Source organism: Podarcis melisellensis, assembly GCF_964234715.1.
Source record: "Podarcis melisellensis genome assembly, chromosome: 8".
Classification (NCBI taxonomy): Eukaryota; Metazoa; Chordata; class Lepidosauria; order Squamata; family Lacertidae; genus Podarcis; species Podarcis melisellensis.
The window spans coordinates 7,454,657-7,467,473 of record NC_138540.1 but is presented as its reverse complement, the minus strand read 5'-3'; the positions used below and the strand labels follow the sequence as shown (position 1 = coordinate 7,467,473).

The 12,817-nt window shown below is 47.0% G+C and overlaps 1 protein-coding gene across 3 annotated transcripts in view; it reads right to left on the bottom strand.

The window, feature by feature from the left end:
* Nucleotides 1–12,817, bottom strand: part of LOC309376543 (uncharacterized protein) — a 29,586-nt gene that overhangs the window by 8,067 nt on the left and 8,702 nt on the right. For all 3 annotated transcript variants that reach the window (XM_081922962.1, XM_081922961.1, XM_081922960.1), the window contains exons 5-10: nt 8,621–8,827; nt 6,086–6,166; nt 4,969–5,081; nt 1,858–1,916; nt 1,565–1,657; nt 544–587 (exon numbers count right to left, since the gene is read on the bottom strand). In XM_081922962.1, coding sequence (XP_081779088.1) covers nt 544–587; nt 1,565–1,657; nt 1,858–1,916; nt 4,969–5,081; nt 6,086–6,166; nt 8,621–8,827 — 597 coding nt within the window. The remainder of the gene's footprint in view (nt 1–543; nt 588–1,564; nt 1,658–1,857; nt 1,917–4,968; nt 5,082–6,085; nt 6,167–8,620; nt 8,828–12,817) is intronic.

The following is a 12,817-nucleotide window of genomic DNA, read 5'->3' as shown; positions in this document are numbered from 1 at the left end:
ATACGTCTTATCATTACTTTTAAAAGAAGACTGTTGTGTCTTTACTCTTTTTAAGAGGGATAAAAGAGGAATTCACCAGGATCAAACCCAATCTGGACAAGCCAGACAGGACTGCTTAACTCAAGAGATTCAAATGAATCTATCAACTAGCTTCCTGCTATATACTGGGGAATGTACTCTACAACTGACTCACTTGCGTGAGCGAGGAAGGATAATATTAATCAATATATCCTCTCCTTCTATCCACAACATTCCCACAATTTTATGGTCCCCATGGTGGGAGAAACCGCAAAGGCAGCTGCCCCCAGCCTCAGCCTCCGTCCTTCACCTGAAGTCCTGGCTGTGAGACACCTTTCGGAGCAGACTGGCTGAAGATTATTTCCCAGTCAGTTTGTGGCCCCTCAATTCTCTCTCTCTCTCTGCCCCCAGGGCATTTGGGGCTGGAGGGCTCCATGCAGGAGCAGCCATGGGCCTATCTTCTGTCCACTCAGAAATTCTGACACCCACCCACCCCCCAACGTCGTTGCCACCATCTTTACTTACGCAGCCCATTCTAATTTCTCTTGGCGGATGGAATGATATAGCTCCTAGAGAGAGAGAAAGCGCAAAAGAGAACCATCAGTCTATGTTTCCCTCTTCATATCCAGGCCCCACCCTGCCACTTGTCCCCCCAGGACCCGCCACACCCCCGAGGAGTCAAAGGAGTCTGGCAGAGCAAGTCTGTCAGGATTTCCCCTCCCCCTCCCAAACCGAGCACCTGATCCCTTGGGGACAAGAAGCTCAAACAAAGCAAGATGCCAGAGGTGCTCAGAGTCACGCTTTCGGCTGGGCGAGACAGAACGCTTGAAAAGACATTTCCACGTCTTAAAAAGGTCTGGCCCGTCGTCCAGGAGAACGTGAACCCAGGAGCGTCTCCCCTTCTGTGTCCCAAGTTCCCAACACAGAGACAATTTTTTTGTATGGGGGAATTTCCAAGCGGACAGCTGCCCGTCGTCCCCCTGGCTGGCACCTTAAGTGGCAGAAGGCTGCCCACCTCTGTACAAAGAAGGCCTAAGTAAGGCTGTCTGTCACAGGGTGTGGCGGTTCCTCGAGAGTAACCAGGCAGGACTCCGACCTGTCTTTTCCAGGCTTTATTCTTGGTGCAAACTATTTGCAGTGAAGAGCGTCCTAAGTTCATGTCTGGCTCAATCGCTAGCAGAATCTGGGAGCGGTCGGTTTTTGTACCTCCCCCAGCATAAAAGTCGCGTCACCCCCAGCCTTTTCCGCCCCTCCCTGAGCGCTGGCAGGGGCATACTTCCCGCCTCTCTGGTTTGCTCAGCCTCAGGGTTGAGGCTCTCGCTAGCATCCCCTGGTCCCTGCACCTTTTCTCCACTGGATTTGGGGCTTCCCTACTTGCCGGAAGAGGAACTGCTTTGCAAGATTTTCAGAGGCTCCCTATACCACAACTGCCCTTCCATCTCTCGCCTCTGAGCTGATGGCAGTTCCCTGACACTGCCCAACAAAGCTAAGCCCCCAGACTCCCCCCCCCCAAGGACGAGGGGAACAGGCTCCCTCTCCTTTGTACCTTCAGCTGTTCTTTTGGGAAGTTCGTGCCACCATCGTTCAGCCCATCGAGATTGGTGAGGAAAGCCTGGCAGGTCATGCTCCGCCCGATATTCTGCGTGCCACAAGCAGGGAAGGGAGAAAAGGTGCACATCAGGCCAAAGGTAACACAACGTCCAGATTGTGCTTCCCCCAAAGCCCCCCCTCCCGTTTCCCTTCCCTACACGCACAGTTAGACCCAAGGTGGGAGGCAAGCCCTCTTTCCATTAGGCCCCCTGCATACAAAAGCCACTCCCCCATCCCCCATGGTCTTACCTGCCCGTGCAGGTCAGTGTTGAGGAGCATGATGGCACAGGTGAGGGTGTGAACAGCATCTGCAGAGGGAGGGAGGAGACCGAGGAGAAGGTCAGGAGAGGCCCACAGGCTCAAAGGACCCAGGACCCAGGCTCCCAGAACACCAGCAAACCCCCTTACTCAGAAAAGGGGCTTAGGACCAGGGCAAGGAGCCTTGGGCTGGAGCTCAAGGAATGAAAACAAATCTTCCTGCCTGCAGTTCCTGCTCTTAACAGGAGCACAATGTCCCAGGCCGGATTAGAGGTGCAGCAGAACCTCTTTTGGGCCTGGACATTTTCAATCCCCTATTAAAGTCTGCAGCCAGCAGACCCAGGTTCTGAGACCCCCTAAAGACATGCAAACTGGGCAGGCCCAACTGCCCGGGAAGGCAAGAGGGGGCACAGCTCCTGACCCCACCCCACCCACCTTGTCCTTCTGGCCAACCCAGAACTTTCGAACTCAGGTTAATTGGGAGGGCAGGAAGCGATGTCCTGAGAGGTGCAGTGCAGTTTGGGGAGGACCTGTGAGCTGGGTGGGCTGAAGGGCAGGTCTCTTAGCTACGCGGGAAGAAGAAGCCCGCAGCTGTGAGGACTACCCTTTGCTTGGCTTAGAGAGCCAGCATGGTGTAGGGGTTAAGAGTGGTAGACTCGTGATCTGGTGAACCGGGTTCGCTTCCCTGCTCCTCCACATGCAGCTGCTGGGTGACCTTGGGCCAGTTACACTTCTCTGAAGTCTCTCAGCCCCACTCACCTCACAGAGTGTTTGTTGTGGGGGAGGAAGGGAAAGGAGATTGTTAGCAGCTTTGAGACTCCTTGGGGTAGTAATAAAGTGGGGTATCAAATCCAAACTCTCTTTTTTTCCTGCAAAGCTCATTTTTTTGCTGGGTAAGACATACATCACAAGAGACTTGCTCCTTCTATGCCCACCATAACTGAAAATGCACCATGATGTCATCCTTCTGTGTGCCTGGAGGGCTCTTTAAGGACTGTGGCTGTTTGCTGCTGCCCAGAGAGGGACTCACCTGCTGCTGAGGGCCTGAAGGACATTGCCTGGCCTCCTTCCATCTGGGCAGAGAGGGCTCCGTTTTTGTTTTTTAAATTGCTTTTGTTTTTTATCTATGTCATTTTAAATTGTAACTGATACTTATGCTATATTCTCAGTGAGGCGTTTTCCCTCCTAGGTGTATGACATCATACTGGGTTCATAAGGAAAGGGTTAACTAATTATAAAATGACTAACCAATGGGAACCCAAGGGGAGGAGTTAAGAGTTAGAGTTAGGGTGGTTGAGAAGTCAGTCTGGAGTTAGAAGAGACAGAGAGGATAAGTCTGTGGGTTGGGCTAGTCTGATGTGAGAGATGGAGAGAATTTGTTAAGAGGAGTCAGTCAAACAATTGAGAGTCAGAAGGTATTAGGAAGGTATAGGCCGGTAAAGAAACTAAAGTTAAGCTACTGACAGGAATATTATCTGAGAAACCATAAACTTATTAATGCTTATAAAATAAACTTGTTTATTTGGTACAATTTTAACAACTGTCTGGACTCAGTGTTTTACCCGAGAGTAACGGGTTGATGGCAGCGGGGAAGGGAGCACAGTGGTGGCACAGGGATCAATAGACCGTTAAACGTCTGGGGACCCTGTGTGATCGCCACACTCAGTTTTAGATTTTATGATTTATGTGGAAATCGTTTCCCATTTGGTTGTGTACTTTTGGATGTGTTTTATTTATTGTTTATGACTTTTGTTACGTTGGCAATTATATAAATCTTGTCATGTTGTGTTAACTATGGAAAGGCGGTATACTAATAAAATGATGATGATGATGTTTTGACAAGGGGCAGGAGCGGGGGGGCAGGGAGGGATAGCTGTTCTCTCTCTCTCTCTCTCTCTCTCTCTCACACACACACACACACCTCTGCCCAGATGTGACCTTGCTACAGAAGCAAGAGGACAGCTCACACCCTCCAGAGAAATCACGGTGCCTTCAACCCCAAAGTGTGTAGGCTTGTCGGCGGTGACGTCGAAAGCAAAAGCCACAAAACCTTCCAGCACATTCTACCATATGTGGTGGACGTGCAAGATGACAAAAGCATGTTGGGAAATGATTTATAATGAGTTGATTTAAAATAATAATAATAATAACTTTGTGAAAGCTTTTTTATTAGGAATTCTAGGTCCAGAAATACTAAAGGAGCAGAAAAGATTGCTTATGTATGCTACGACAGCTGCACGAATGTTATTAGCCCAAAGATGGAAGGAACATAAAGTACCTACGAAAGAAGAATAGCTGACAAAGATGATGGACTATGCCGAAGTGGCAAAAATGAAAGGGAAGATCAGAGATCAAGAGGATAAAAATTTCAATAAAGAATGTGGGAAAGTTATAAGTTACTTAAAAGAACACTGTAAACAATTAAAAACATCGGAGGGATTCTAAAAAAAAACACTTGCAATGTAATGAGAACTATGGTGAGAATTGAGCATTAAGAAAATATGGAGAACATTATATGATGCAGTTGGAAAATAATAACTGTGGAAACCACATAGGGGCGGAGGAAAGTTCAGGAATTCAGAGAATCCTGTAATGACTTATTTGTGACAATACTGTATTTTTCGCTCCATAAGACGCACCTAGCTTTTAGAGGGGGAATGCAAGAAAAAAAGTATTTTTAAAGGGAGTGCTGAGCATAGCCTGTATGCATCCCAGGATCTGCTCAGAGCTCCCTTTCACGAGCCTCGTGGAGCGTGTGTGCGGCACTTGCAGTCTTTTCCCCGAGGAGGGAGAAGGGCAGCCCATCACTGCATTCGCTCCATAAGATGCACACACATTTCCCCTTACTTTTTAGGAGGGAAAAGGTGTGTCTTATAGAGCGAAAAATACGGTAAACATTAAAGCTAAAGGTGAATAAAATTTATTTTAAAGCCACTAAACCTTCCAAGTGGAAAGGATCCTGCGTAGTTCAGGATACACATGGGCCACCTGGGACCGTTTGCACACTGATGCCCAACTGCATGAGAGGAGGGATCCCTCCCTACTTCATTTAAGCCCTGTCCGGGGCTGCAGGTGAAGAGCTGACCTTGCTGGCTGCCTTACCTGCGCTGAAATAGACATCGGGATTGCAGCTGTGATAGCGCTCGGAGAAATGCCGCAGGATCCGCTCCCGCTCCTGAGTCTCCCCGGTGAGCACAAACGCCTTCAGGAAGGACCTGCAAAGAGGAGAGAGAGAAGTGCATGAGGAGAGGCAGCCCTGAGGCAACTGCCCTCCTCCGCCGGCTCCCAGTGCCAACTACATCACTCCACGAAGCTGGAAGGAATTTGGGACCTCCCAACAGCTTCTGCATCATTCCCAAGGGTGGAGCTCAGCACACACAGGTGGCAATGGTCCAGGGACAGTAGGGGAGACAGGATTATGCCTCACCTGCCCAATTCCTTGCCCATGTCAGCAGGACCTTCAGCCAGAATCCTGCTCTCTCTCCCCTCTCCTCCCTCAAATTATCAAGGACCCCTGCTGGGTGAGGCCTGTTTCTGCTCTCCTAAATGTAAAGGTAGAGGGACCCCTGACTCATCTCGCTTTATTCATCGAGGGAGCCGGCGTACAGCTTCCGGGTCATGTGGCCAGCATGACTAAGCCGCTTTTGGCGAACCAGAGAATTGCATGGAAATCACTGTTTACCTTCCCGCCGGAGTGGTACCTATTTATCTACTTGCACTTTGACGTGCTTTTGAACTGCTAGGTTGGCAGGAGCAGGGACCGAGCAACGGGAGCTCACCCCGTCGCCGGGATTCAAACCGCCGACCTTCTTATCGGCAAGTTCTAGGCTCTGTGGTTTAACCCACAGCGCCACCCGTGTCCCTTTCTGCCCTCCTAGAAGAGCCAAAACAGGAATTCCACCCCCCTCCCACAAAGCTTCCTCTCTGCTTTACTTGGATGCTATATTTTAAAAATTACTGCTCTCTCTTTTCCCTCATTAATACAATACAATGTAAGTTTCTGGTTGTAACCTGAAATGGGGCCCGTTTGAGGCTGATCCAAAGTGTGTAGAAACCTAGGCCAGCTCCCTGCCTCTCCCGCTGGGCTGTTCCCTGGGAGGCCAAGACCTCCTCCTACTCTGGTTTAGCGTACTTCCCAGGGTGGGGGACACGGCCACCCGCCTTCCCATTCAAGAGCAAGGTAGAAAAACACACACGACCCCACAGTAAGGAGCGTCACCTCAGGGCTTGGTCCAGAGTCTGTCCGCTGAATTGGAAGAAAGAGAGGTAAGCTTCTCTCACCAGCCGGCTAAAATCGTTGCTGTGGACAAAGACATAGGAGAAGCTCAGGACCCCCCAAAGGAATCGGGGAGCAGCCTTATGGGGAACTCACATACCACCACCCTGGTTTCTCCAGGATCAGCTCCTGCCCCCCCCCCAGCCTGTAGAGGGACTCCCAGTTCTCCCCATGGGCTCCTCAGCCCAGCCCTCGTATTCCTCCCACAAGCCTGGCCAGGTGCAAAAAGGGGGCAGCCCCTTTCCTGCACTTCTAGGAACAGTGAAGGGGTTGCATCAGGTAGCAGGTACAGTGGTACCTCGGGTTAAGAACTTAATTCGTTCTGTGAATGTTAGAAAAATGTTGGAATGAAGTTATATGGCTTTAGCAGAAATGTTATAAGGAATTAAGTACAAATAGATTGTTAATGCATTAAAGGGAAAAATAAGGTTAGAATAGGTTAAGATAAATTACAGGACAGAAAACTAAGGAAGATGGAAAGGAATTGCTGAAACAGTTAACTGAAGTGGAATACGAAAAGGGAGGTGTGATGAGGTCACTGAAACAAGTGAATGAAAGATAAGATACTGAAATTATTGGATGTGTTTTTAATTGTTTTGTTTTGTTAATTCAATGTTTTATGTAGTGTTTTTGTTTTTGTAATGTATCGTATTGTCTTGTTTAATTTATTTTTCTTCTTTTTGTAATCTTTAAACTGTTAATAAATATTATTTTAAATAAAGAAGAACTTAATTCATTCTGGAGGTCCGTTCTTAACCTGAAACTGTTCTTAACCTGAGGTAACACTTTAGCTAATGGGGCCTCCTGCTGCTGCCGTGCCGCTAGAGCACAATTTCTGTTCTCATTCTGAAGCAAAGTTCTTAACCTGAGGTACTACAGTGGTACCTCGGGTTACATACGCTTCAGGTTACATACGCTTCAGGTTACAGACTCCGCTAACCCAGAAATAGTACCTCGGGTTAAGAACTTTGCTTCAGGATGAGAACAGAAATGCGTGGTGGCAGCGGGAGGCCCCATTAGCTAAAGTGGTACCTCAGGTTAAGAACAGACCTCCGGAACGAATTAAGTATGTAACCAGAGGTACCACTGTATTTCTGGGTTAGCAGAGTCTGTAACCTGAAGTGTCTGTAACCTGAAGCATCTTGTAACCTGAAGTGTCTGTAACCTGAGGGACCACTGTATCTGCCCTTCTGCTACCCCAGGCACCAGGGAGCTACTGGCCATCATTTGCCCATGCAAATCCACTCCAGTGTCAGGATGACTTTACAGCCCAGAGAGGGTGCCATCAGGAAGGCCTGGCTTGTTTAAAGTTCCTGCCCTCTGGCTCATTGCAAGAGCATAAGAACATACTAAGAAGAGCTTGCTGGATCAGGCCAAGGAGGATCAGGCCCAGCATCCTGTTCTCAATGTGGCCAACCAGGTGCCCGTGAGAAGCTCAGAATCAGGATTCAAGTACAAGAGCATCTCTCCCCTCCTGTGGTTCCCAGCAGGAGGCATTCAGAAGCATTTTTGCCTCCGGCTGTGGAGGCAGAGGCTAGCTAGCAACCCTCAATATCCCTCTCCTCCTCCGTGAATTTGCCCGGTGCTCGTTTAATGCCATCCAAGTTGCTGGCCCAAGCCTGCCTCCTGTGGGAGTGAGTTCCACAGGTTAACCACGTGCCCCAAGAGGCCGCAGCCGTGTCTAGCTAGGAGAGCAAAAGTGTAGTGATCAGGTGGGACTGATATGAGGAATTATAACAAATATAGGGTAAGCCATCTGTGTCAGCAATGAAAGCATTGCGTTGACTGGGTTTAAACTATTTTGATATGATTCTTGATCAATCCACACCTCTGCATCCCTGTTCCATTTCTCTTTCTTCACAAGTCAGGTACCCACTTAGACAGGCAGGCGTCCTGGGTCATCAAAGACAGTGGGCAGTTTCTTTGATGTAGCTTTTCTGATATGTTCATCTTAGGATGTTAATCTTAGGGCCAGGAAACAGGTTTCACATAAAGGTGATCATGATTGCTGTCCTCCTGGCCATCCTTCTTATCATGTGTACTGATTGTTTATGACCTCTGGGGTTGCTGAGTGCGCTCCTTTATAGTTTTCATTCGTTTACCCAAAAGTATGCATGCCTAACTAGTGTTTGTAGTTTAACTTTGTCCCCACGTGGGGTTTGTTGAAATGCTCAGAAGAAATCTGATTGGTTCTTACGAACACTCTGTAAAAGTTCTTTTGTGAATAAAACGACCTGGGCCGAGGGGTGGAGGGACAGAGATTATTATACGCACCCTTGCCAGAGTCTTGCTGGTTCAAGCCTCTGGGTGTATTTTTATTAATCAGAGTTCAATCCTTCCTTTCCTTTGTGAACACCTCACAAAAGAAAAAGGGAACTGAGCCGAAATAAGCCAGCTGGGCAGGAAGGTGATCTGAGTCACACCATTCCAACCGGGAGAGAAGCCCCTGCCTCTGTTCCTGACCCAAGACCCCCTTACTTCTTCCGGAGAAAAGAGGCCACCTGCGACCTCTTGAAGCCGTCCAGGTGGTAGAGCCGTGTTGCCAGCCTCGTCGCGGCAGCCTGGTCCGCAGGGGGGGCACTGCCGTTGGCGTGGAGGATGCCGTTGGGCTCTGCCTGCTCCTTGGCGGGTGGCGTCTCCTCCCCTGAATTGGTGCCATTCCCAGAGGGTGGCTCTTCAGGGCGGCTGCAAGAAAGGAAAGCGATTATAGCAACACACAACAAGATGGAAGAAGTGAAATATTGAGATCACACATGGGTGAAGGGGAGTGGGGGGTATATGGAAACCTGGCAGCAGGCACGAAATTAAAAGACGCCTGCTTTTTGGGAGAAAAGCAATGACAAACCTAGTCAGCATCTTAAAAAGCAGAGACATCACCTTGCCAACAAAGGTCCTTATAGTCAAAGCTATGATGTATGGAAGTGAGAGCTGGACCTTAAAGAAGGCTGATCGCCGAAGAATGGATGCTTTTGAATTATGGTGCTGGAGGAGACTCTTGAGAGTCCCATGGACTGCAAGAAGATCAAACCTCTCCATTCTGAAGGAAATCAGCCCTGAGTGCTCACTGGAAGGACAGATCTTGAAGCTGAGGCTCCAAGACTTTGGCCACCTCATGAGAAGAGAAGACTCCCTGGAAAAGACCCTGATGTTGGGAAAGATGGAGGGCACAAGGAGAAGGGGACGACAGAGGACGAAATGATTGGCAGTGTTCTCGAAGCTACCAGCACGAGTTTGACCAAACTGCAGGAGGCAGTGGAAGACAGGAGTGCCTGGCCTGCTCTGGTCCATGGGGCCACGAAGAGTCGGACACGACTAAACAACAACAACAACATCATTTATAATATAATTTGTTAATTGCATTGTGTTTACATATAGCAAAGGGAAGCCTAGAGCAATTAGATATATTTTAATTTAGGTAATCTATGTAATAGGCTTATGTTAGAAAATGAATATGGATTTTGAATTTGATGTTTGTATATTTTTTTGGTTTTGAAATAATAAAATTTTAAAAAGGAAAAAAAAGAAAGGAAAGCGAGAGGCCAGTTGCAAAGCAGGGAGCTTTCATGGGAAGGGCTAGCGGCCGCGTCCCATGGGAAAACACCGAAGCTGCTGCCCCTTGTCTCTGTGGCTGAGTAGTGGCCAATTCACATGGTCCAGTCTAGGGTGATGCCCCCGGTGCTTTCAGGCTGGGACTGCCAGCAATCCATCTATACATCATTTTCGTAACATTTTCTTTTAATGCACTGCATGCGGTAAATGTATAGGACAAGAGCTAAGGAGTGTTGGAAATGTAAAGAAAAGGAAGGTAGTTTCTATCACATGTGGTGGATTTGTAAGGAGGTAAAACGCAGGTGGCGCTGTGGGTTAAAGCCTCAGTGCCTAGGACTTGCCGATCGAAAGGTCGCGGTTCGAATCCCTGCGGTGGGGTGCGCTCCCGCTGCTCGGTCCCAGCGCCTGCCAACCTAGCAGTTCGAAAGCACCTCCGGGTGCAAGTAGATAAATAGGGACCGCTTACCAGCGGGAAGGTAAACGGTGTTTCCGTGTGCGGCTCTGGCTCACCAGAGCAGCGATGTCACGCTGGCCACGTGACCCGGAAGTGTCTCCGGACAGCGCTGGCCCCTGGCCTCTTAAGTGAGATGGGCGCACAACCCCAGAGTCTGTCAAGACTGGCCCGTACGGGCAGGGGTACCTTTACCTTTACCTTTAAAAGCTTACTGGGAAATGATATAAAATAATAAATAAATATTTTTTTATTTATGCCCCGCCCTTCCCGGTTCAGAAAACCAGGCTCAGGGCGGCTAACAACAAATTAAAACACTTAATTGATGCAACAAAAAACAGCATACAGTATAAAAATTGAATAACAATAAATTCAGAATTCAAAAATCAATTTAGGGGAAAAATATATAATGAGTTGAAAGAAAATGTATAAAAATACTTTCATTAAAAAACCAGAAGCGTTTTACTGGGTATAGTAGGGGAAGAGATACCAAAGGTAGATAAAAAAAACCTCTTTATGTATGCAACAACTGCAGCAAGAATTCTTTTAGCTCAAAAATGGAAGCAACAAAAAGTCCAAACGAAAGAAGAGTGGCAGATGAAGATGGTGGACTTTGTGGAATCGGCGAAGCTGACGGGAAAAAATCCGAAACCAGCATGATCAAGCATTCCAAAAAGATTGGAGTAAATTTATACAATATTTGAAGGACCATTGTAAGCAATTAACAACATTAGCAGGGCTGTAAAAAGGTTGTAAAAAGAAAATTGTTCTTTCTCTGTTTAGGTTTATTTTAAAAATGTGATATTTTGAAGGAGTGAAACGTAAATTGGAAAAGGTATAAATGCTTTGAGATAAAGGTTAACTTTGAAAACCGTGAGGCGGGAGGGAAGCCGCAGGCTCTTAAGAGCTAAAGAAGTAAAATGGATAAAGATGATGTGTCTAAATATCACAAAATGGAAAATTCAATAAAAAATAATAATAATAAAAAGAGACTGCCAGCAATCCAAAGCCAGGGGTGCCCCCTCCCTTGAAAGTGGTCTGGTCTGAACTGACAGGAAGTCTTGAGGGAATGAGGTCCCTGGAACTAAAAGGAGGTGCAGCCAGGGAGGCATAAAAGAGACCCTGAAAGACCCTGGACAGTCAAGTTAGCGAAAATGTATAAAGTCAGTAATAAATGTTGGAAATGTAAAGAAAAAGAGGGAACATTTTATCACATGTGGTGGGAATGTAAAAAGGTGAAATGCTTCTGGGAGATGATATATAATGAGTTGAAAAAAATGTTGAAATATACATTTATAAAGAAACCAGCAGCATTTTTATTGGGCATTGTGGGGAGTGACATAAATAGAAAGGAATGTAAGCTCTTTTTATATGCAATAACAGCAGCAAGAATATTATTGGCCCAGAAATGGAAGCAAGAAGAGTTACCGGCGATTGAAGAATGCAGGATGAAGTTAATGGACTATGCAGAATTAGATAAACTAACAGGAAGGATTCGAAACCGGCGAGACCAGAAATTCACGGAACACTGGAGTAAATTTACGGACTATTTGAAAAGTAATTGTGAAGAACAGACGACGTTTGTAGGGTTGCAAGAAGTTTTATGAGGAGTATTATTAGAAGTATTGTAAAAATGGAGAAGGGGGAGGATGATTTGTTAAGAGATGTAAAGGCAATATAAAGTTAAGAAATGCATAAGAAGTGGTTAAAACGGTGGATCATCAGAGGTGCTACTGGAAGTCTAAAAAGATTGTATAAGTGATAAGTTTTGTGGTACACATTATAATTTATATGTTAAAATTAATAAAAATTATATATATATATATATATATATGCAGGTTTTGGTGTCCTCGGGTGTCTTCCCGTGTAAAAGTTGGGGTGTCTAGGCGACGTTTCGACGAGGTCTCACTCGTCATCTTCAGGCTGGTGCTTTCGGCTTCTTGTTACTGGAACAGAGCAGGATCTCAGTGTTTGAGTTCCTATAAATACTGTTGAGGGGGTGTGGTGTATAACCTCCAATGTTCTGGGCAGAGAGGAAGTTCCCAGGCTAGTGTGCCTTTTCTTCTTTTGTTCCTTAATTACTTGAGGGATATCTTGAGTGATTTTTTGAGTGATATCCTGAGTACCACTTAGGTGGGTCATTAGGTGTGGATTAGTTGCTAAAGTCTTTGTGTCTTGACCTCTTGAACTTTGTGAAGAGTTTTTCTGAGAAGATGGCTGTACTGCACTTAGTTGTGCTCTGGCTTGGCTTCGTGTATAGGGGCGAGCTGTGGTTTTGTGGCCTGTGTCAGCCAGATCTGTGTAGGGATTGCAGGGGGGTGCAGCATCCGGAGGTGCCACCATGGTTTGGCTACTGGATGGTGTCTGTAGACCCTCAGACCCTCTCCACAGATAAATTACAGACACCATCCAGTAGCCAAACCATGGTGGCACCTCCGGATGCTGCACCCCCCTGCAATCCCTACACAGATCTGGCTGACACAGGCCACAAAACCACAGCTCGCCCCTATACACGAAGCCAAGCCAGAGCACAACTAAGTGCAGTACAGCCATCTTCTCAGAAAAACTCTTCACAAAGTTCAAGAGGTCAAGACACAAAGACTTTAGCAACTAATCCACACCTAATGACCCACCTAAGTGGTACTCAGGATATCACTCAAAAAATCACTCAAGAT